This window comes from Odontesthes bonariensis, chromosome 21 (genome assembly GCF_027942865.1).
Source record: "Odontesthes bonariensis isolate fOdoBon6 chromosome 21, fOdoBon6.hap1, whole genome shotgun sequence".
NCBI lineage: Eukaryota > Metazoa > Chordata > Actinopteri > Atheriniformes > Atherinopsidae > Odontesthes > Odontesthes bonariensis.
Window position 1 is genome coordinate 27,024,622 of NC_134526.1, and position 25,721 is coordinate 27,050,342.

At 42.9% G+C, this 25,721-nt stretch overlaps 1 protein-coding gene across 9 annotated transcripts in view; it reads right to left on the reverse strand.

The window, feature by feature from the left end:
- LOC142370750 (uncharacterized) overlaps positions 1 to 22,721 on the reverse strand; it is a 58,023-nt gene extending 35,302 nt beyond the window's left edge. For 2 of the 9 annotated variants that reach the window (XM_075453201.1, XM_075453200.1), the window contains exon 1: positions 171 to 667. In XM_075453201.1, coding sequence (XP_075309316.1) covers positions 171 to 223 — 53 coding nt within the window. In that variant the 5' untranslated portion in view covers positions 224 to 667. The other 7 variants (XM_075453196.1, XM_075453194.1, XM_075453198.1 and 4 more) reach the window with 7 other exon arrangements.
- Positions 22,722 to 25,721: the final 3,000 nt, after the last annotated feature.

Consider the following 25,721-nt stretch of genomic DNA (forward strand, 5'->3'; position numbering starts at 1 on the left):
AACCCAAATAAACAAATGTGACCTGCATAACCTTCTATGCTAGTGAGACTGGCAGTGAGCTATGTAGCCTACTTGACAGATGACTGTAAATTATGTAAAATATATCTCAGGGTTACATTATGTACCATCTACAGTGATATTCTTTATAAAAGTTAACGAATTCAGATCACCTGGAGTTAGAAGAGCAAAGGAGTGGTGTCCTGGTCGCGGTACAGCTGCCCATTGATGAATAATTTATCCACCGCAATGACAGCTCGGAAGCCTCCCTCCATGAACTTCCTTCGGATGGGGAACAGGACTCTGAGTCTTTCTAGGATTTCTTTGGGAAACTGGTCGTTGACGCTGAAGTCCGTTCCTCTCAGCTCCCTGTCGCGGCCCCTCACCTGAACTTTCTGTTTGAAGTGTTCGAACTTGGCCACAATAGGTCTTGGTCTGCGGGCATCAGGTCTCTTCCCTCCTAGGCGTTGGACTCGGTGAAAGGTGATGTTCTTCACTGTATCTCCCGGAAGTTTAAGTTGTGTTTCGATGAAGCTTTTTATTGTTCGTTCAGGACCCTCGCCTGCTTGCTCCGGGATTCCAGAAAACACCAGGTTGTCCCTCATACTGCGGGGCTGGAGATCAATAATCATTCCCTCAGGGAGGGATTTCACCGATCCTCTGAGGGTTGCATTTTCTGCAGCCAGCAGGGCTGGACTGGCTATCTGGCCGTTCGGGCATATCCCGAACGGCCCTCCCGCGATTTGGGCCCTCTGGGCCCTCCGAGGGCCGTAAATAAAATATACATATATATATTATATTTTTTATTGACTGCGAAGGTAAAAAAAAATATGACACGTCGGGGCCCATTGGATGTTTCTCCTGACGCACAGAGCGCTAGTCCAATGAGAATGCCTAATGTTGTCAAAGGCCCGCCCCTCCCTACAGGCCCACTTGACCCAAGTCATCATCATCATTATAACCCCAAGTTTAGCTGACTTCACTTGATTATATTCGGCTAAAGCTCTGGTGGATAAAGAGGACGCGAAATGGAGAAACAAAAGAGTGACCATGACAAACGTAAAGAAAAGAGAAAACAAAAACCAAGAGACGACGCAGTAATGCGCTAAAATCACCGATATGTTTTTTAAAAGCACAAGCTCGAGCTCAGGTTCGGTTAGTGGGCCGTGGGAGATGCGGAACCTGGCTGCTCGACCTCAGGTTGGGGCAGCAGTGGGGCCGCCGCCGGTACATCATCAACGAGCGCACAGGTGGTGGAGAATGAACAGGAGGAGGCGGAGGAGATGGTTGTTCCAGCCGGGGAACCAGAGGAGGAGGAGACGGAGATAGGAGACGTGACCCAGCAGGGAGAGATTGAGGTTAGAATTCATCTCAACACACCCGCTAGCCAATGCAGTGTAGCTATTGGGCGCTTCAGCGTTTCGTTTCCCATTGCCTGAAAGTTTGAAACCGAGACCAAGTTGTCATCCTGACTTCATCAAATCAGTCACAAAAATACCCATTTGGTATAATTTTTTGGTTTTGCTGTAGTGAAAAAAATGACGTGTCCGAGAAAAAATACACAGACATAAGCACTATCTTAGGCTCTTTTGATCAGTCTCAAGTGTGTGGTGCTGGTGCTCCTTTTTTATACAGTGTTGTGTGTGTTGGTGAAATATTGCTTTGCTTATCCCTGGCTTGGGTCTGTGGGACCCATTTTCAGGTTTTGCTGAAGGAAAATGGTATGAATACTTTTTTCACAATGAGATTCACTGGCCAGGGCTCATCATCTGGAAAATAAAGTTAGTTATCCTCCTCTCTCTATCTCTTATCCTCAAAAACAAAGATACTCAGAACTTCACAAGTAGGATGAAGGGAACATGAGGGTGCACAGCAGCTTTTTTCCCCTCCTTTAGTCCCAGGTTCACTGGGCCAGAATATCTTCTATGTAACAAAAACATGAACACCTTACAAGGATTAAATGGAGGATTAATGATAATTAGACAGAAGTGTGTGTATATATAAATATACATATATGCGCGCTGGGCCCTCAGTGATCAAAAAGTGCCCGGGCCCTTTTCAGATGCCAGTCCAGCCCTGGCAGCCAGCGTCTGCACCTGTTGGTGGCTGAACTCCAATGACTCCCGTAATGCCTGAAACTCTCTGTGGAGAATCTCTAACAGAGACAAATGGGCGTCGAGACTGGATAACTTCTTGTTGATTGATGTTAAAATGTCAGACGAATCATTACCAGCTAGAGAGGTCGCACCGGGTGACTCTTCGTTGCAACTTGTTTTGGAGGTTGAAGCCGTTTTTGCTGGCAGACGGGGTTTGGTTTTTTTTCCCCATGACGATCCTGTCAAAACACTCGTCGATATAATCCGTAAGGCTTTCCAGACTTTCTTCACTGTACTCCAGTGTTTTGTTTTACCCGAAAAAAAAAAGAAAAAAAATATATATATTCAAACTAACTACAGTTATTGGCGGAGTTATAATCTTACTATATTGTTTGCTCGATTAGAGGCGTGCCATGTTTGAATCTGCCGATCGTCTCACAGAATCTCGCGACACTACAGCATCACACTCCTTCTACAGCCCACTCCTCCTACAGCCCAGTTTATGTATTTATTTAATACATAAATAAATACATAAATTTGAGAAAAACATGTTAGCAGTTACTGTTAAAAAGCCTTATGGCTGTGGGGACAAAGGACCTCTCAGTCCTGCAGCGCAGAGATGAGCCTCTCACTGTAGCTGCTTCTCTGTCGTGCCGGGATGCTGTGGAGAAGATGTTTACTTTTCTCCAAAACTCCAATTCTCCAATTTCCTCCTCATCCGTCTCTCCACCACTGCACTGAGAGGGTCCAGCCTTCTGCCTACAACAGAACCAGCCTTTTTCACCAGTTTGTCCAGGCGCCTACAGTTTAATCATTGAGCACAGTTAGCCTACATGCACAGTTCAGTCAATTAATGATTACAGCCTGACGGTGCCATTAAACTGGACCACCATCCCTGTCCCTGCAAACATTCACAAGAGTGGAATCGAATTATTGACAGAACTTTCTCTGACGCTGCATTGGTACAGACGAAGAAGCGCTTAGCTGTCTGCAGAAAAAAAACTGAAAAATGTGAATGAGACCAGCTTCACAGGCAATTAGGCTGTGTTAATATTGACTGAATTACCCTGAAAAGTCCAACTGAATTTTCTCCAAGTTGTCTACAGAGAGAGTTCACGTACCTACCTCTAATGTCACGAGCTGGGTTGTTGTCAAGCTACATCTTAAATATGACTGTTAAAGTCTTGCCTTCAGGAGAATGTAATTGGTTCTCATCCATCATAAATATTTTTCATTGAAAACAAGCATTTGTACGACTTTGATGTTTAACAGTGACTTCTTCCTGCTTCTGAAGAGTGCAGACGTGTCTCTGCTTCCTCCTGCTGCTTATTGCTTTATTTGCTTTTAAATCATTTTACTTCTTTCCACAAGTCTTGGATATCATTTTATTCTTTTTCTTTTAAGTGAACCAAGACTTTTTTAATAATTTTTATCAGAAAGTCATCTGGAAACTGTCATGTGGAAATTCCGTTACAGCTTCCTGCTTTTGGAGGAGCTCAGCCAACTGAAGCTGAAAACAAGCAGCAAGATGCCTCCCTTTTCCACTGACGATTACCACAAGCTACTCCAGAAGATAGCAATACTGGAAACAAAAATTCATCGGCTTGAAGTGAACATGGAGATAAATGGACAATAGCTGCTTTCGGACAGAGTAGTTATAAGAACGCAGTTATCAGAACTGTCCTACTCGAATTTCGTTCCGATAACTGTCCTTCCCCAGCGGAACTGTTTCAGTCTGCATTCGCACATGAGTCGGGACCAGGTCGGGACTGATGCGCCGCGCGCAGCCGTCTGCGTCAGTGACGTGTTACGTTAGCCGTTTAGCGCCACATTCAACAACAAAACAAAACAAAACAAAACCGGTAAAAGTAAGGAGAGAAGAAAAAACACCACAATGAAGCTAATATGGAGAGCGGGGAGGCCACCGTGTTCATGGTCTGCATGATGGTGAAATTAATCATGGACGATCACATCAGGCGTCTAATATCGAGGCTGGAAGAGCTCACAGAGAGAGTCAGGAGACGATACTTTTTCAATTCATGAAGGAAGAAAGGAGAGCAGAGCGCTGCAGACAAAGGAGACCAGTGTAAGTTTAACTTATTAAACACCCGCCGGGTTCTGTCTGTGTGGTATGATGAAACATTTCAGCCGTGATAGCATGATATGGGGCATAGCTAACGACCACCACACACCTACATCAGATGCGTTCTATAGAACCATGAAAAGACCCGACCTCAGAGAAGGAGCTAAATGGTTATAGGAACTAAGGGAGATAGCCCCGAGTTCCTGTATGTCCGAACACGGGAGAAAACGGCCCCGCGGATTAAAAGGTTATTAGAACTGCCAATGGTTCCTACAGTCCGAAAGCGGCTAATATGGGAATGAAACTACTCTGCCAGTATCCCAAAACACTGAAAGGGTGCAGGCTAACAGGAAGCTAACCGGCACCACCCAGACACGGCAGGAGCCTGGTGTAAATGGAAAATATTCAACCAGTCCTCCCTGGAACTCCCTTGGTGCTAAGCCAAAACACTACAAATCGCCTCCCTCAGATGTGGGAAGACGGTTATCAGGCAGAACCCAACACCTGGAGACTGTGATGGGAAAATTCTTAGTTGTCTCATTTGATCCAAAGTGGATCAAATGAACGCAGCAGGGGATAAGGACGCTTGGCCAGCCTGGAGATTCAAAATGTTCTCTCACATGAAAGCAGAAAACTGTTGTACTGCTGTATGGATGCCATCAACAGTAGGAAGCTGAATTTCACCAAAAGAAACATGCTTGTCAACATGTACTGTGACTACTGAAGCAGATCATGATACTCTCCATAGGATTTCAGTCAAATCTCACACACGTCTCTTTTAGCCTGGTGCAGACTCAAAATGTAAAATTTCAATGTAAGGCAAGGATGAAACGCACAACGATGACCTCCCTTTTAATGCCTTTTCATTTCATGACATTTCGGGCCAACACGGCCCATTCTCAGGGAGTTTAACATAGGGGTGTACTCACTTTTGCACCAGCATAATTTCACAAAAATGGACAAATATGTCATTTAAGTTATATTATTGACCTTTCTTTTCTGTTGTAAGCTGAACAGATGTTGTATTAAACTTACTCTATGCACGTTTTGGGAATAACTTGTGTGTGTATTAAAATATTGTTCAAAATGTTACTTTTCAACAGGGGTGTACTCATTTTCACTGTGCACTGTACCTCAGCCTTTTAAGGTTCCTGTAATTAAACCTTTACTTAAAAAACCTACTCTTGATTCAGAAGTGTTAGCTCATTATAGACCTATGGCCAATCTCCCTTTTATGTCTAAAGTTCTTGAAAAAATAGTTGCAGCTCAGCTTTGTGATCATTTACACAGAAATAATCTGTTTGAAGAGTTTCAGTCAGGATTCAGAGTGCATCATAGCACAGAAACTGCACTGCTGAAAGTTACCAATTATCTCCTCTTAGCCTCATGCTATATTATACATGCTTCCATTCGGTAACATTATTAGACAGCATGGCATAAATTTCCATTGCTATGCTGATGATACTCAGCTGTACTTATCTATAAAACCAGATGAACCCAATAGGTTGGTCAGACTACAAGCATGTCTTAAAGACATAAAGACCTGGATGGCTCAGAACTGTCTGCTGCTAAATTCAGACAAAACTGAAGTCGTTATCTTTGGACCTGAGCGCTTCAGGGAGAAATTGTCTAGCTATATAGTTACTCTAGATGGTATTTCCTTGGCTTCTAGTTCTACAGTGAGGAACCTTGGAGTTATTTTTGACCAGAATTTATCATTTGACTCACATATAAAACAGGTTTCTACGACTGCCTTCTTTCATCTTCGTAATATTGTTAAAATCAGGAACATCTTATCTCAGAGTGATGCAGAAAAACTAGTCCATGCATTTGTTACTTCAAGATTGGACTACTGTAATTCTTTATTATTGGGCTGTCCCACATATTCTCTGAAAAGCCTTCAGTTGATCCAAAATGCTGCAGCCAGAGATCTGATGAGAACTAACAGGACAGGAGGATCATATTTCTCCAGTTTTAGCTTCTCTTCATTGGCTCCCTGTTAAATTCAGAATAGAATTTAATATTCTTCTCCTCACATATAAAGCTCTTAACTCATTGGCTGCCATTGACGTCTATAGACGTCAATTTAAATTCAACCGTTGACTGTCAAAGACGTCTATAGACGTTAATTGCATTTTTTAACGGAGCGGGCTGGGGAACAATCTAGCGGAGTTTGTCACTAAATCTTAGGCTTGTAAACACTAAACAGAGAATATACTGGCAAACTGACCAGCAAGGTGGCAGCAGTGCCACTTTGGATGGGAGATGAGTAAAGATCACATAGATTGTAGAAGGACTGAAGCAGCTTTGAAGCCTATGAGACTAATCAAAATGTTTGTAAACTATAATTGCCAAGATTGGAGAAGGAGAAAATTTCCCCGGCGAGACGAAATAACAAATTTAGGCAGCTAATGCTCGAACAGAGCCTTATGAGCAGCAGAAGTAGTTTACCACTACTATCCACCGACGAGATACCCGGGCCAAGCGGAGAGAGTCGTCGGCGTGTGCGTGTTTCACCTCAGCTGAGCTCACCACCAGACAGTTCCGATTATGACTCAGACAATGAACCTGACCCGGATTCCTCAGACGAGTGGTCGACGTCTGGGAGCAGCAGAGCCTCATCCCCAGACACTACAGACCCTGAGGGAGGTAAGAGATCACTTTTATTGCTTTGATTTTCCTCTCCCCTCCTTCAGCCCATGTCACATGAACGCTAGTGATGTGTCGGTCGTGAACGATCCGGCTCTAATTGTCGGCTCTTTGAAGTGAACGACAGGAACCGGCTCCACAATGGGAGCCGTTTTTTTTCTTTCAGTATCTCGCTGTCTCTCCACCTCCCTATCGTTGCGCTTGTGCTCTGCAAGTGCCACAGAGCCAACAGTTTTTTCCCCACATAGTTTTTTTTTTTGTACTTCGGTTCCTCGCTGTCTCTCCCCTCTCCCTCCCCCTCACTCTCCCTCTCCTTGCGCGTTTTGCTCTGCTTCTGCCAGTGCTAGACAGAGAGTTTTTTTCCTCGGTTGGTGCCTTAATGTCTCCACTGCCCTCATGTCAAGCAAGTGCTCCACACATCTGACCAATCACACGCAGCTTTCAATTAATAAGGTGTGGAAACACTGAAAAAAAGTTTGTCCACTTTTTTCCTTTCCTCTGCTGCCCTTGTGTCAAGCATGTGCTGCTTTGATACTTTTTCGTATTGTGGTGGGTGTTTGTATTTCTAACTGTTTAATTTATTTTAAGTTATTTTTGTGGAAGTGGTGCTATTTTGTGATAATTTAATTGGTTATAATAAAACTTTTATTTATAAAGCATTGTTATGCAGCATTTTTACTCATCATAAGTGCTTAACAATGTCAATAATGAAACAAAATGTTATAAAATTAGGTTTAAGCTATTAATTAATTAATAATGTAAATATATATATATGGGGAGCCGTTTGGGAGCCGAAAGAGCCGGCTCTCCACAGTAAGAAGGGCAATTAGAGCCGCATCTCAAAAAAGAGCCGAAAATCCCATCACTAATCAACGCCATTTAGGCCCACGAGTTCATATTGCTACATCTGTTGCTAGTAGCCTACTGATGTGAAGGAATTTTCCATTTACAGATCCATCCACATCCAGCAGAGGTCCCACTCCCAGCAGTGCGAAGAAGAAGAAAGGTAAAAAAAAAAAAAAAAAAACAGTTTTCACCACAACACATTGCAGCAATAAAACATATATTTTTTTTTATGGTAATTGTATATATTTCTATAATTTACAGGTTGTGCATCCAGCAGTTCTCACACTCCCACTGTTGGCAGTGTGAAGAATAAAGATAAAAAAAAAATTCTTCTCCACATCACATCGTAGAAATAAAAAAAAATATTTTTATGGTAATTGTATATTTCTATCATTTACAGGTCGTGCATCGAGCAGAGGTCGTGGGCAAGCTTGTGACTGGCATCAAGCTGGCTGGCAACCAAGCGAGACCCCATTCACTGCAACCCCTGGACCCCGGCACGCCGCTGCGGAGCTGGATAGTGACCTGCCAGCTGACTTCCTGGAGCTCTTCTTGACTGATGAGCTGCTCCAAAGCATTGCGGATCAGACCAACCTTTATGCATGTCAGTATTTTGAGGCACACCCTGACAATCTGCCATATAGCAGAGGTAATGCATGGAAGCCAGTGTCTGTCCCAGAACTGAAATCTTTCTTTGGACTCTCTTTTCTCACCGGTTACGTGAAAAAGCCAAGCCTTGAACTGTACTGGAGTGTAGATGAGATAGATGCCACACCCTATTTCAGCAAGACTATGCCAAGGAACAGATTTCAGATCATTTGGAGGTTCCTTCATTTCAATAATAATGCATTGCAGGATGCCACTGACAAATTGTTTAAAGTCCGCCCAGTGTTAGACTACGTAGTGGGAAAGTTCAAGGAGATGTACCAACCAGGGCAAAACATTTGCATCGATGAGGGTATGATGCAGTGGCGGGGGCGCCTGTCTTTCAGGGTGTACAACCCACAAAAGCCTGTGAAGTATGGCATCAAGTCCTACATTCTGTGTTACCCTGCCACAGGGTACTGCTTCAACATGCGACCTTATGTCGGGGAAGCTAGTACTCTGCCAGAGATAGTGTTCTCTCTCTTAGATCCTCTCCCAGGTCATGGTTACACATTGTTCATGGACAATAATTGTAGCACTTTGTGAACAACTACTGGAAGCACAAACCAATGTCTGTGGAACACTTAGGAAGAATAGGGGGGAACCTCAGATCATCAGTGAGATGAGTAAGGCTGACTTGGTGGTGGGGGAGAAAGTTGTGTGGCACAATGAGAGGGTGATGGTAGTAGCGTGGCTGGACAAACGGTTGGTGAAGATGGTGACAACCTGCCATCAAGATAGGATGCAGAGGGTTGATGTGTGGCGGAGGGGACAAAGAGACAAGGTTGCTCAGTTAAAGCCGGAGTGTGTTGTTGCGTACAACTCCTCCATGAATGGGGTGGATAGGTTGGACCAAAACATTGCTTATTATCCCTTCATCCGAAGATCGTTGAACTGGTCGAAGAAGTTTGTTCCCTATCTCTTCCAGCTGTGTATGTTCAATGCTTATATCCTCTACCGAGCCAGAAACCCAGGGGAGTGTAAAACCCTCTTGGAGTTCATTCGCAGGGTAGTGAAGTCCTGGACAGTGAAGCGACATATGGGGGGGCGTGTGGAGGAGGAGGAGGAGGAAGGGGCAGAGGCAGGTGTGGGAGTTGAGGAGGGGGCAGGGGCGCGTGTATCCCTTTTCCAACCCAGTTTATACAAAACCACGCCCACTTCCGTAGTACGGAAGCCTAGTCGGGAAGCGAGAGACTGACCCAATAGAAACTAGTACGAGAACGCGCAGCGCAAAATCTCTACCATCCACCAGCTCTGTAATGTCGTCATTTACCCTGTGTACTTACTTATGTTGCCAGTGGCTTAGGTATTAATGGCTGTGTGCTGAATTATTTTGAGGAGACAGCAAATTTACACTCTTACACTGTTATACAAGCTGCACAGTCACTACTTTACATTGTAGCAAAGTGTAATTTCTTAATAGAATAGAATAGAATAGAAAATACTTTATTTAATTAAGGATTGTCCCATGAAAAGACAGATTCAATTTTGTTAAAAAAAATGTCGACGTTGGACTTACTTCTGTGGTATACTGTACTTATTGTCTGTTTCTTTTAAATGCTTGCCTTTAATATCTTTTAATTGCCTCCCAAAACTAATTCAAGAATATAAAAAAATGAAGGGAGATAATTGCGTTTTAGAATATTTAACAGAGTGGCGTAGTACACCAAACTACGCTGTCTGTCATGACAATTTATTAACATTACTAAAATATTCGGGTATGATAGGAGATAATCGCTAGAATATTTAACAGAAAGTGACCAGTCAAGCACGCGAAACAACACTGTTATGACAATAAATTAACATTACTAAACTGACTCCTTTACACACTAAAGCTATGCGATAGCCGATAGCCTAGCACATAGCTACGTCTTTTCGCATTTGTGATCAGAATGACATATGCGCTCATGACAATTTTTATTTATTTATTTAATCTTTATTTAACCAGATAAAAGCCCATTGAGATCAGGATCTCTTTCACAAGGGTGACCTGGCCAAAACGGGTCAGCAGCATGAGACATAACAGCAGCACAGCAGTACGTGTCAAACCAGATTACAAAGAATGACAGATAGAATAAAACAAACAATTTAGAGATGCAATCGTGATTTCATACAGAGACATGGGAGCTGTAGCACAACCAACAATTTAGGATTTGAAACACAGGCACGGTTCAATAGATTGACGCTGCCTGTCTTTCAAGATAGAGCGGAATGCTCCAAGTGCGACTAGTTCAGAGAGTTTCAACTCAGCCTGTAAAGTATTCCATGCCAAAGGGGCGGCAAAGCTGAATGCTCTTTTTCCAAATTCGGTCCTTACCCGGGGAGCAGATAAAACAAAGGTTGAACTGGAACGCAAGGCATAACAACTGGTTGTTTTTTTGCAATAAAACACACAAATAAGAAGGTGTCAAACCTAAGAGAGTCTTATAAATAAACATTACTAAATGACTGCTTTTACACAGTAAAGTTACGATGGCGGGCGAGTGATGATAGCGTATGGGTAGCTGCTGCTTCGCGTCGGCATACGCGGCTTCCGTACTGCGGAAGTGGGCGTGGTTTTGTCTAAACTGGCTTGGAAAAGGGATACACGCGGCAGGGGCAGGTGTGGGGGTTGAGGGGGATGGGGACTTTGAGGAAGGCCGACGTACTCCTAGAGCTCCTTACAACACTGACCCTGAGAGCAGGCTAGATGGAGACATGGGCAAACATATACTGGAAAACCTGATGCCCACCAGCAAGAAGGGGAGACCAGCAAGGAGGTGTAGGGTATGTGCTCGCAGGGGTCAGCGCAGTGAGACCAAAATGTGGTGCAAGTCCTGTTGTGTCCCCTTAAACGCAGGAGAGTGTTTCACTGGTTACCACACTAAGCAGAACTATTCTGTGTAGGGGTGGAGACATACACACACACACACACACACACACACACAAACACACACACACAAAGGTTTGAATGTGATGAACTGTATAGTTTTGATAATGTATGAACTATTTACGTGTTACTATTTACTTGTTACTTCACTGTGAATAAATTATTGTTTTGCTATCAAAATACCTTCTCAGTGTTGTTTTGGCTGTTTTATTGAAGGAAACCACTTTTCAGATGTTTGAGGTGTCACTAAAGCAAAAAATGTTAGCATCAAAGTCACTGTTCTGCTTGACAGGTTTCTTTGCACAAAAAGCTTGTTTTCTCAATTTTTTGGTCAAAAACAGCTGTTTTTGGTGAAACTAACTATGTTCTACTGTCTATTACTAAAGGACTGAAAATGGTAGAAACAAACTTTTTTTTCCTGATGAAAGAAGAGAGTCTACTCTTTGTTTTGGTAATTTCGGTGTGTACATAGTCATAAGACACACTTTTCTGTGGGTCTTGGAAAATCAGTCAAAATACTGTAAAACACTTGGCAGTATGGGTCTCTCTGCACTGAAAATGGCTGGCAGCCAATGAGTTAATGACCGAGCTCCATCATATCTTAAAGATCTCATAAGAGATCTCATGTAAGATATTTTCCTAACAGAGCACTTTGTTCCCAAACTGCAGGTTTACTTGAGGTTCCCAGAGTTTCTAAAAGTAGAATGGGAGGCAGAGCCTTCAGTTATCAGGCCCCTCTCTTGTGGAATAAGCTGCCACTAAATGTCCGGGAAGCAGACACCCTTTCCACTTTTAAGACCAGGCTTAAAACTTTCCTTTTTGATAAACCTTATAGTTAGGGATGGCTCAGGTGATCCTGAAACATCCCACAGTTAAGCTGCTATAGGCCTAGACTGCTGGGGGGCCTCATCTGTCACACCTTTCCTCACTTTACTCTCTTTTTCCCCTGTTTAATTTCTCAAATGACATTATGTATATGTGACATTATTGTGGTTATTAACTCATGTTTCCCTGTTCCAACAGATATCCTTTGAATGATATTACAGTGCTGGGGTCAGAGGTCAGTTCTTGGACCCCTTCTGTTCACCCTATACATGCTGCCTCTGGGTCAAATTCTGAAGAACTCTAAAGTCAACTACCACAGCTATACAGATGATACACAGATATATCTCGCACTGTCTCCAGATGACTGCAGTCCTATAGAGTCATTGTGCGACTGCTTAGAGCAAGTCAAAAAGTGGATGAACCAAAATTTCCTTCAGTTAAATCAAGAAAAAACTGAGGTCATTGTGTTTGGCAACAACGAGAAGAGGTTTGCTGTCAGTAAACACCTTGAGTCACTGTCTCTAGAAACTAAAGACCAAGTCTGGAACCTCGGCGTGCTGATAGACTCAGACCTGACCTTCAACAATCATATCAAATCAGTCACCAAATCAGCTTTTTATCAACTTAAGAACATATCCAGAATTAAGGGTTTCATGTCCCAAACAGATCAGGAGAAGCTGATTCATGCTTTCATCTCCAACAGACTTGACTACTGTAACGGTCTTCTGACTGGACTCCCCCAAAAGAGTCTCAAACAGCTGCAGCCCGAGTTTTAACCAGAACAAAGAGATCAGATCACATCACCCCAGTTCTCAAGTCTTTACATTGGCTCCCGGTCAGATACAGAATAGATTTTAAAGTTCTGCTACTCGTCTACAAATCACGGAATGGTTTAGGTCCAGAATACATGAATGACATGCTAGTAGAGTATAAACCTAGTAGAGCTCTGAGATCTACTGACTCAGGTCAGATAGTGGAGCCCTGAGTTCAAACTAGACACGGTGAAGCAGCTTTTAGCTGTTATGCTGCACACAACTGGAACAAACTACCAGCAGAACTGAAATCAGCCCCAACTGTAAACACTTTTAAATCCAGATTAAAAACATTTCTCTTTCTGTGTGCTTATGGTTGAGTTTATATTTTTCTTTTTCCCTCTTCTTTGCTTGCTTTTAACTGTGTTTGAATTTTTATTCTATTTTTTTTTTCTCTTTAAATTGCTTGTTTTTATGCTACTTTATGCTGTTCTTTTAAATGCCTTGTCTTTATGTAAAGCGCATTGAGTTGCCTGTGGTATGAAATGCGCTATATAAATAAAGATGCCTTGCCTTGCCTTTAAGGGACTCTCCTGTGCGAGAGTCTGTCCTTCTGTCACAATCTGTCCTTGTGTTTACATGACATGAGACTTATGAGATACATGTAAACATGCCAGTCAAACTAAAATCCTAAATCACTCAAAGTTGGACAAGTACTGGGCATGTCCTACACTCCCAGTCCCAGTCTTTGACCTGGAAGTAACTGGTAACAACAGAGAATAACAAAACAATAGTGTGAATCTCATTTCTCCAATCCAAACCAAATTTTTTTATAAAGCACGTTTTAAAAGAAAAAAACAACGATTGACCAAAGAGCTGTACAATAAGAGAATAAATGAAAATAATAATAATAATAATAATAATCAATTACATTTGTAAAGCACTTTTCATTTCATACGGAATCTCAAAGTGCTATGCTGATGGTGGCAGACTACTGGATTGTAGCCACAGCTGCCCTGGGGCACACTGACTCTGAATAAATTAAGAGTGAAACAGACATAAAACACTGGTAGAAATCACAAGTCACACACAAAAACAATAACTCATGCTGTGTGGAACGCCAGGGAGACAAGTGAAGAAAAGATGAGTCTTTAAATCAGGTAAGAAGACTGTGAGCCTTCCTAACATGTAAAAGCATGTGATTACCCACTCAAAGCACTTTTAACACTACATTCCACATTCATCCATTCACTCACACAGCCAGCGTACATCATACCACATGTATTCACCATAAGCAACGTGGGACACTGACAAGTGACCCGGGGAAGCTGGAGTTGAACCACAGACCTTCCGGTTGGTGGGCCACTGCTCTAACTCCTGAGCTACAGCTGCAGCTCAATAATCAGAACACTATGTTAGAACTGGATGCAGAGCAGCGTGGAAACGTCATGCAGCCCAGCTGGACAGAAACTAAACTAGTGGGGCGGAAAAAACTAAAGGCCAAACTAACCTGAGACCAGGACAAAAACAAGACTACAGACAAAGGCTAAAAGAAAAAAGGCTTTGGAAGGCATATCAAGAATAGACCAAGACAAACAGGGAAGAGGTCCTCATTCAAAACCAATAACCTAAAACAACCCTGAAGATGCTGCGCGTCCCCGTCATACATCTCTTTTGAGCCTCCCCTGGGCTGAGGAATGTGTTTATTCTCAAAATATCTCTATTTGACTATGCATCTCTTACTTTGGACACACACTGTCCCTGATGCTCTTTGAGTATCAGAACTACAAGTTCCCTTCCTGAGCAGCTTGGCTCAGATTCTTTAGTCCAGCGTTGAACTGGATCACGTTGCAAACTGCGGTCAAATGAGCCGCCGTTCGTCTTCGCGTAGTCAAGCCAGCCGCACAAACATTTTCTCTGCGCCAGTACCATGGAGCTTACGGGAAATGCCCCAAGTCCAATGAGAAAGCTAGCGCTAGTTTAGAACCAAGCAAAATGACTTCCGGTTTTCAAAAGAAGACGAAAGAGGCAATAAATCAAGCGTGTGTCCCTTTTTTTTTTTTTACCCCAAAAATAGTGTAATATTCCATTTTTACTGGACTGTAATATAACTTTTCGTTCTTTATCAAGTATTAGTAATGGTTTGACTCCAAAATCCTCCTGACATATTCACTCATTATCAAATCATTTTTACTGTATCATTTTGGAGTAATTAAACCTCAAAGTTATCTTTTTTGTTTTCTTTTGTGCCAGAAAAGCTCCCATACTCCATTTTTACTGTACAGTAACAATATTTTTACTGTATACTTTCTGAGTACAGTGGAAACCGCTTATAGTGGTCACGGATATAGTAATCAACCGCTTATATAGATCAAAAGGCTTGGGACGGAATCATTTCTATACAAATGCTGTTTAAATAATTCGTTTATAGTGATCAAGAAATCCGCCTATAATGTTCATTTTTGGCCATTTTATGAATGTAAACATGTGCAAAAATAATTTTAAAACTACGTGTAGCTATTTTATTTTTTACTCCCTTGATTCCTTTCTGGACGTCTGCTTCTGCCTCGCTAGCTAACGTAACGAGTTGACACCGGGCAGCAAGCGCGCGAATCATGGCTGGAAAAAGGATATCGCAAAAGCTGCCATATCCACACGTCGAGAGCACGCGCTATATATCTTACCGATCGCGTTCTGTTTTCTTATATCACACGTGGTATAAGGACACCCGTAAAAAGCGCTCCTTACGGGACGCGCTGTATAATGCTTGAGCACGCGTGCCGAAATACGCCACGCGTCCTCTAGATGCTGACCTCGTGACTATAGGGTGTTTTTCTTCCCCAAGATTTTAGCTTCTTGTCTTAAGCCACTGCTTTTAACATCTTTGTGTGCCTAAACTGCCTTGTATGTGTCTTATTATTTTATGCTACATCATTTTAACATGTGTTGGACATTGCTGTCAGTGTTGCAACTGCACACTGCGCCTATGTCTTTGTATATTATATATAATAAAACATAATAATCAAGCTGGAACATCCCCTGTGTAAAGGTAAGTTCAGTGTGGCACTGGCCATCTAGAGGACGCGTGGTGTATTTCGGCACGCGTGCTCAAGCATTATACAGCGCGTCCCGTAAGGGGCGCTTTTTACGGGTGTCCTTATACCACGCGTGATATAAGAAAACAGAACGCGATCGTTAAGATATATAGCGCGTGCTCTCGACGTGTGGATATGGCAGCTTTGGCTTGCGATACAGTGCCACACTGAACTTACCTTTACACAGGGGATGTTCCAGCTTGATTATTATGTTTTATTATATATAATATACAAAGACATAGGCGCAGTGTGCAGTTGCAACACTGACAGCAATGTCCAACACATGGTAAAATGATGTAGCATAAAATAATAAGACACATGCAAGGCAATTTAGGCACACAAAGATGTTAAAAGCAGTGGCTTAAGACAAGAAGCGCTTGCCATACAGTCACGAGGTGAGCATCTAGAGGACGCGTGGTGTATTTCGGCACGCGTGCTCAAGCATTATACAGCGCGTCCCGTAAGGAGGAAAAGGGGCGCTTTTTACGGGTGTCCTTATACCACGCGTGATATAAGAAAACAGAACGCGATCGTTAAGATATATAGCGCGTGCTCTCGACGTGTGGATATGACAGCTTTGGCTTGCGATAGCACTGGCCATCTAGAGGACGCGTGGTGAATTTCGGCACGCGTGCTCAAGCATTATACAGCGCGTCCCTAAGGAGGAAAAGGGGCGCTTTTTACGGGTGTCCTTATACCACGCGTGATATAAGAAAACAGAACGCGATCGTTAAGATATATAGCGCGTGCTCTCGACGTGTGGATATGGCAGCTTTGGCTTGCGATATATGTTACCCCGCAGCGAGGGGAAAAGGAAAAGTGAAAAGGAAAAAGAAATGAATGACAGGAAAAAGGGAGGAAATTCAACGTGAGGAAAGGAAATCCACAATACAGCAGAGACCGATCCTGATTTTTAGCAAGTCGCAAGTCTACGGGGTGACACTTTGAACTGTTATTCCAAGTTTTAAACCCAACCGAGACAGCGCTGACTCTCCTTTAGCACAAACCAGGTCGCCATTCAACAAGACATATTAAAATGAAATATTAGAGTAACAGTGATTTTCCTACCGTGCTGCGTGCGCCTCTCTCGGTGGTCTGACACAAGACTGCAAAACTAGAGAGAGAAAGCTAATTGGACTTTCACTTTCACTTGTTCTCTCCCCTCCCCGTTGCATGGCGTAATCATACTGCGGTCAAGTGAGCAGACGTTCGTCTTTTCCTGATTTAAAACATCCTGACTGTTGAATGACCTTTGAGGCTGAATTTCTCCAAAATGATACTGTGAATATGTTTGATACTGAGTGAGTGAACAGTCAGGATGTTCCTGAGTTCAAGTGTATCAACCTTTGTCAGAAATTATGGATCAAAAGGATTTTACAGTTGAGTAAAATATTTGCACGCTCCGTATCATAGACTTCCTGCATTCAGGGCTGGACTGGCATCTGAAAAGGGCCCGGGCACTTTTTGATCACTGAGGGCCCAGCGCGCATATATGTATATTTATATATACACACACTTCTGTCTAATTATCATTAATCCTCCATTTAATCCTTGTAAGGTGTTCATGTTTTTGTTACATAGAAGATATTCTGGCCCAGTGAACCTGGGACTAAAGGAGGGGAAAAAAGCTGCTGTGCACCCTCATGTTCCCTTCATCCTACTTGTGAAGTTCTGAGTATCTTTGTTTTTGAGGATAAGAGATAGAGAGAGGAGGATAACTAACTTTATTTTCCAGATGATGAGCCCTGGCCAGTGAATCTCATTGTGAAAAAAGTATTCATACCATTTTCCTTCAGCAAAACCTGAAAATGGGTCCCACAGACCCAAGCCAGGGATAAGCAAAGCAATATTTCACCAACACACACAACACTGTATAAAAAAGGAGCACCAGCACCACACACTTGAGACTGATCAAAAGAGCCTAAGATAGTGCTTATGTCTGTGTATTTTTTCTCGGACACGTCATTTTTTTCACTACAGCAAAACCAAAAAATTATACCAAATGGGTATTTTTGTGACTGATTTGATGAAGTCAGGATGACAACTTGGTCTCGGTTTCAAACTTTCAGGCAATGGGAAACGAAACGCTGAAGCGCCCAATAGCTACACTGCATTGGCTAGCGGGTGTGTTGAGATGAATTCTAACCTCAATCTCTCCCTGCTGGGTCACGTCTCCTATCTCCGTCTCCTCCTCCTCTGGTTCCCCGGCTGGAACAACCATCTCCTCCGCCTCCTCCTGTTCATTCTCCACCACCTGTGCGCTCGTTGATGATGTACCGGCGGCGGCCCCACTGCTGCCCCAACCTGAGGTCGAGCAGCCAGGTTCCGCATCTCCCACGGCCCACTAACTGAACCTGAGCTCGAGCTTGTGCTTTTAAAAAACATATCGGTGATTTTAGCGCATTACTGCGTCGTCTCTTGGTTTTTGTTTTCTCTTTTCTTTACGTTTGTCATGGTCACTCTTTTGTTTCTCCATTTCGCGTCCTCTTTATCCACCAGAGCTTTAGCCGAATATAACCAAGTGAAGTCAGCTAAACTTGGGGTTATAATGATGATGATGACTTGGGTCAAGTGGGCCTGTAGGGAGGGGCGGGCCTTTGACAACATTAGGCATTCTCATTGGACTAGCGCTCTGTGCGTCAGGAGAAACATCCAATGGGCCCCGACGTGTCATTTTTTTTTTACCTTCGCAGTCAATAAAAAATATAATATATATATGTATATTTTATTTACGGCCCTCGGAGGGCCCAGAGGGCCCAAATCGCGGGAGGGCCGTTCGGGATATGCCCGAACGGCCAGATAGCCAGTCCAGCCCTGCCTGTATTTGCCATAAATTCTGTAATACGGGCGTACTTTAAATCAGGAAAAGACGAACGTCTGCTCACTTGACCGCAGTGTAATCATGCGCCTTTTTCAATGACGGACTGAATCTCTTGGACAACGAGGAGGCAGAACCCTACTGGATGAATGAACAGTGGATGAAAATTCGAAATCTCAGACAGAAAGTGATTCATTCAAATTCATTTGCATGAAAGAAAACAAAAGGTGGAAAACCGTGCGCATAGGCTATACGTATATACATATATGCAGGGGTGGACTGGGACAAAAAAAAAAAAAAATAAAAAATAAAAAATCGGCCCTGGCATTTTGGACTAGACTGGCCCACCACATTGCACAACACAAACACTGTCAGGTTTTTTTTTTTTTTGGTGTACTGAATGTGTATACCAACTGTGCAAATTTTGAAAAAATAAATACCTTGAGGCATGGGTTAATGGAAATTAGTGAGAGTGGACACTTAAAATTTGCATTTTTAGTGGTGAATACCTTTTGCACAACTGGATTTTTTGTGCTTTGTTGTGGGTGGTGATTCAAAAAGTTTTGTAAAAGACAAGGATCAGGACGGGCAAAGTAATCGATTTCCTCCTGCTCTCTGCTCTCTCACCATGTCTCTCCTCAGTCTCGCCAACTCTCTCCTCTCCCTCCCTGACTTCTTTCTCGTGGACTCTCTCCTCTCTCACACTACCACTCTCCTCTTCTTGGGATGCTCTCTCAACCTGGCACAACAAAACGTGTTGTCACTGTGTTTTTTTTTTTTTTTTTTTCCACATAAGGATGTAGTCAGTTCCAGAGTTCTTAGATTGTCTGATTGACAGACACAGCTGCATTAGCATAACACTGAAACACAAAACACAAACACAAAATTATGTAATTTCTTCTAACAGTAGTTCAACAATTAGCCTAATAATGAAATCAGAGTGCTAACTCGCTTTTCATATTGGGGAGTGGCTTTAGAAATACATTTGAAATAATTTAGAAATACATTTGAAATACTATTTGACTCTCTTAGAGAGTCATACATAGAGATACACAGCTTAATTGGCATAACAAGCAAAATGATATCGCAAAATAATATGATTTAAAAAATTGGGACTTTCTTTCATTGACCTTATCCATCTTAATAGAAACTGCCACCTGCCTTTTGGCAAAACCTCATTTAGCCTTTGTCTAGCCAAGGCTACTCTACCCACAAACAATGATAGTCTAATGATGACATTTGCATGCTACATTCTGTTATGTTGGTGAATAGTGGTTTTAAGGTTCTTGCATTGAAAAGTGTTCAGTTCAGGGTGGAAGACATAGACGTATTAGCCAAACCTAGGCTTATTTTCCCATGCACTCAGTGTAGGCTAGAAATTTCATCATTAGTCGCTAGTGGTAGCATGAAGTTTATGGGTAGCAGCACCTGTGTTTACTATACAAACTAACTTGACCATGGAACACTAGCCAACATAATTTTATTGGGGTCGTGTTATTTTATCATATTCATTAAAGGTGGGGTATGAGATGTTTTCTGGAGCATTTTTTATCATATTGTCTGAAAACCTCCTCACGACCCCATTGCACCCACTAAAATAGAATATTTGGAAAAAAAAAATCTTTTAGTCCATTGTTAGAGGGTGTAGCAAGAGGAAATGTCTGACCAATAGAAGTAATGATGAGAGTTACTTCTATTGGATTCTGACACGCCAATCAACCGTCAGCCCCCCTCACCCCTCCCCCTGCGCGTTCACAGACTCGTGATTCGTTCATGTGTTTTGAAGGCGTAGCTTCGAGAGCTGAGTGAAGCTGACACCCCACCCACGTGAAAAATTCAAGCAAATAGATTGATAGGTTAGTGCTCCGTTTGTGCAGGTTTGTGCCGTTAAAATTTTCGTTTGTGCTGCTTTGGTTTCTGAGATATTAAAGATTTTTTTTTAGGTCATCCAAAGGTCACCATCCCCCCATATTACTCCAAAACAAACCAGAGTGGTCTACTTTTTTAGTGTTCCGTTTGTGCTGGTTTGTGCCGTTAAAATTGGCGTTTGTGCTGCTTTCGTCTCCGAGTTACGTTTTACTTTCAGTTGATCACATGATTTCACTATATTGATCAGGAGGCAATGAATTTCATCTGCTGCAGGTTGTAGTCGTTCTGTTTTGTTCCAGTAAGTTCTTTTCGCCAATTTAGTCAGTGGGAAGTTGTCGGATATGTTGCTAACGCAGGAGAGAACAGAATTAACACATATAACCCTTGAGTGACATTCAGTGACGGTAATGCACCAATTTCCTTGCCAACCATCAATAAACTAAATAAAAAAATACTGACTCTGTAAAATACATATAACTTCATTATCAGGCTAATGTCACTGTTATTTGCAGAAAGGGATTTTAAAAAACAAACTTACCTTCTGTTCTCTCCTGCCTTAGCAAAATCCGACAACTTCCCACTGACTTAATTGGAGAAAGGAACTTACTGGAACAAAACAGAATGACTACAACCTGCAGCAGATGAAATTCATTGCCTCCTGATCAATATGGTGAAATCATGTGATCAACTGAAAGTAAAACGTAACTCGGAGAAGAAAGCAGCACAAACGCCAGTTTTAACGGCACAAACCTGCACAAACGGAGCACTAAAAAAAAAATAATTGAATTGAATTCTGGTTTGTTTTGGAGTAATATGGGGGGGATGGTGACGTCATCGGCCGAAATTATAATTCATAATATCTCAGAGACGAAAGCAACACAAACGAAAATTTTAACGGCACAAACCAGCACAAAAAAAGTAGACCACTCTGGTTTGTTTTGGAGTAATATGGGGGGATGGTGACCTTTGGATGACCTAAAAAAAATAATCTTTAATATCTCAGAAACCAAAGCTGCACAAACGAAAATTTTAACGGCACAAACCAGCACAAACGGAGCACTAACCTATCAATCTATTTGCTTGAATTTTTCACGTGGGTGGGGTGTCAGCTTCACTCAGCTGGTTTAGCTGGGTGGGCTGAAGGGAGTGGCAAGGTTGTGGATTTTCAAAAATATAGCTTGCAGGAACCGTTTTTCCAAGATCTCAGACCCCACCTTTAAGGGGTAGGTTGGTTTATCCTATCATTACATAGTTTGGGGCTCTGAAAACTGTCCAGCTTACCGCAGGTTCTAATACTGCAGCAGCTGCATTGACATGTTCACTGCTCGATTCGCCGTCGCCTCCACTAACCACCACCACCATAACATCAGTCACTGGAGCAGACGAAGAGCCTGCTGGTGCGAACATGTCAGTGAGTTTGACACATTTCGCAGCGTCCGCTTGAAGTTGGCGTTTCTTTTTGTCGCGCAGTTCCTCTGCGCCTCCCTTGCGTTTCCTATCCATCACTAAGTGAACACGGAGAGTAAGGTGTTTTTCTATTTCATGATTGTCCTAGCCCTTTTTTTAGACTGTCAGTGACGATAAACAATGGGCTGCAGTTGCCTGTCGTAAGGACCTGTTGATCGGAACAGACTCGCTGCTGATTTTATTTTTCTTCATGCATTATGCAGATATGACGATGACGATATATAATAATAATAATAATAATACATATTATTAATATACATGTCGGATCTGCCGGCCCAAATAGCACGTTGGCCCATCGGGACGGCCGACGCCTAATTATCAGTCCATGCCTGCATATATGGGCACATATATTTACACACAATATATACACACACACATTTGGGCCACAGTGCTTCAACATTGGCATATTTTTTTTTCTTTCTCTTGCCCCTGATGCAATGTTCTGTCACAGTTCATCCTTCCTTCCTCCCCTCTTGTCCCTCTGCTTGTTATTTTCCACTCATCTGACAGCTGCAGCTCATCATCCCTGTATGCCTTTCCAGCACTCTCACCTTTGCCAGATTGTTCTAATGCATCCATGCCAGACTTTTCAGCGTTCATGACCTACCTGATCTCTTGTTGCCGACCCTGCCTTCCTCACCTGCCTCCCGGTGAACTTAGGCCTACCCGCCTTTTGTCCCCGACCACGTGACATGCTCTGCTTCAGCCTACCCATACTGTCAGTGAGTGCCTCGTAAACATAGCTTCCAGGGGCGATTTTAGGATCTGGTCTTTAGGGGTGCCCAGCCCCCAGTGCTCACAGAGGCACATTATTTCTCACTAATTGAGGCGAACTAGTACATTTATAAATTTTGGAGCCGTATTAGTTTTGCTTTGAGTAGTGCTTTCCCCTACAACATTCAATTTTGACCTCTTCATTTCAAAAGGCTGTGGCTTGACAGGGATAACAGAGAGCCTGAGACAAATATTGAAGATAACTCAACATTTATTTTGGGAGTAAAGAGTTAAAACAAAAACAAAAGCTAGAAAATAAATAAAATGGTCACTAAAATAATGCATCCTTGAGCAAAAAATAATGTGTTTTTGCATAGTATAATATTTTAAAAATGTGCTGAGCCAGGGGGTGCCGAGCCATCTCACGGTGGTGCCTTGGCACCACTAAAAATACCCTAGCCTCGCCCCTGATAGCTTCCATTTCACCTACATGGCATTATAACCATCTTTCTGTCCATTTTCCACCCACTCAATCCTCATCTCTCTTTATGTGAAAAGTGAAACACTTAAACCAGAGAATTTATAATATAATAGCATGTATAAGTGCCTTGAGATGACATTTTGTTGTAATTTGGCGCTATATAAATAAAACTGAATTGAATTGAATTGAATTGAATAAACTAACATAACATAATTCTAACCGCATATGAGATTGTTGTGGTAAATGCAGTCAGGAATGTAATTTTGATCTCACTCTCTCTCCTGAGGTTCGGGGTTTATCTTGAAAAAAGTATGGAGAAAAGAGTGAGGGTTTGATTCCAGACTTTAAAGGGGAACTCCGGGGCATTTGAAGCGCAATCCCATTGCTAGAGGTTGTCAAATACTGATAGTACGACACAGACAGGTGCAAATCGGCGCTCCCTGTGCGGAGATCGCTCTGTTCGCTCAGCCTGTCATGCGAGGCTAATACGTGGTGGCTAAGGGGCAAGTGCTAACCCTTCCACGTAAAACAACAACTTGCACACTGCAGAAACGTCACACCACTTTATAAACCATCCGACAATAAAGGCACAAGCCTTACCATCAAAACCATATGCATGGTTCTCACATTACTGGCATGGGGATGTTACAAAACAACTTTATAAACAGCATGTCACTTACCTCTTGTTGGTATGCTCGCGCATGTGAAAGCCCAAAAGAGTCAATGGACGATACTCCCATATACAAAACAATTATCTTCTCTAGAAAAACTGCGTTCAAGTATTTAAAACATTACAACAATACATGCCCAGTTCCCCTTTAACTTATTGTTGATCTGGCACGTTCAATTGGTTGTACAGTAGTGATGGCAAAACGAGGCTTTTTGAAGCATTGAATCACATTTTAAACCATTGTGTCATAAAGTGGTTCACTACTCGAAGCTTCATTCAATTCCCTTGGGTGACATCTACTGGCGTAGCGATTGTTGCACCATAAGAAGCCCTGCGAATGTGATGCTTATAATAACACTATAATAACACGTATGTATGTGTATTGTACATATGGGTTTGTAGTACCTCATTAAAGATTGATTAATTTACCCATGAAATAATAATTTGCCCTCTCCGGGTCGGGAATGAGACCCTTCCCCAAGTGGAGGAGTTTAAGTATCTCGGGGTCTTGTTCAGAGTGAGGGACGAATGCAGCGGGAGGTTGACAGGCGGATCGGTGCGCCATCAGCTGAGCCAGAAGGAGAAGCTCTCGATTTACCGGTCAATCTGTTCCTACCCTCACCCATGGTCACGAGCTGTGGGTAGTGACCGAAAGAACGAGATCGCCAATACAAGCGGCCGAAATGAGTTTCCTCCGCAGGGTGTCTGGGCTCTCCCTTAAGGCTGAGTTATACCTCTTTTAACTGCCCTTGCGCTTGCGTCTTGCGCTTGTGTTAATGGCTCGAGACGTTTATGCTTCATTTTGCTTTGTCGGCGGTTGCGTGTGCTGCGTGGCGACTCACCGCCAGCACAGTAGGTGGATAGGGTGAGAAGCTCGGTCATCCGGGAGGTGTTCGGAGTAGAACCGCTGCTCCTCCGCATCGAGAGGAGTCAGATCAGGTGGCTCGGGCATCTGGTTAGGATGCCTCCTGGACGCCTGGTGAGACACGTCCCACTGGGAGGAGACCCCGGGGAAGACCCCGGACACGTTGGATCTCTGGCAGGGGAACGCCTCGGGGTCCCCCCCAGAAGAGCTGGAGGAAGTGGCCGGGGACAGGGACGTCTGGGTTTCTCTGCTCAGGCTGCTGCCCCCGCGACCCGACCCCCGGAGAAGCGGAAGATGATGGATGGATGGATGGAATAATAATTTACAAACAATGTGAAATTTTTGGTTTGTCATTCATATTTTCTTTGGGAGTGTGCTTGGTGTAATAAAGAAGGTGCTTGTGTGACTTCAGGTGTTTTAATTCAAGAAAAGTAGTTTTTGCACAGTGGAAGGGCTCAGACGGTTTCTTTTTTTTTTTAGTCAATTTCTCCAGCTTTGGAAAATACTGTCACAGGGAACAGAGGAGGCTGGTGTACTGAAGGAACTGTTTGGGTCGAAATATTCCCACACTTTAGAACGCTTCCTCGATTATTCTCCATGAGAGAAAAAATCAAAACTCCGAATATCAAAAAACGAGAGCTGTTCGTAACGTATAATACGTGTAGAACGGGGAGATGAACCGGGGCTTCAGCCATCTTGAATACACTGAATCGCGGCAAATGTTCAAAGCTCCGCACATCAACTCGAAGCAGTCAGCTGACTCGGTCTGAATGAAGCAGTGAAGCGGTTCAAACGTCATCAGTGACGTCACATGAAGCAAGCTCCGGCCCACTGCTTCACTATAACTACCCTGTCGAGTTTGAAGCGTGCTTCGGAGCTTCGGTGTTGGAGGTAACATCACTATTGTACAGTAAAGTCCTTCTTTACCAGGATAAAACAAAAGACACGGCGACAACATCTCCTAAAATGATGAAGTGCAT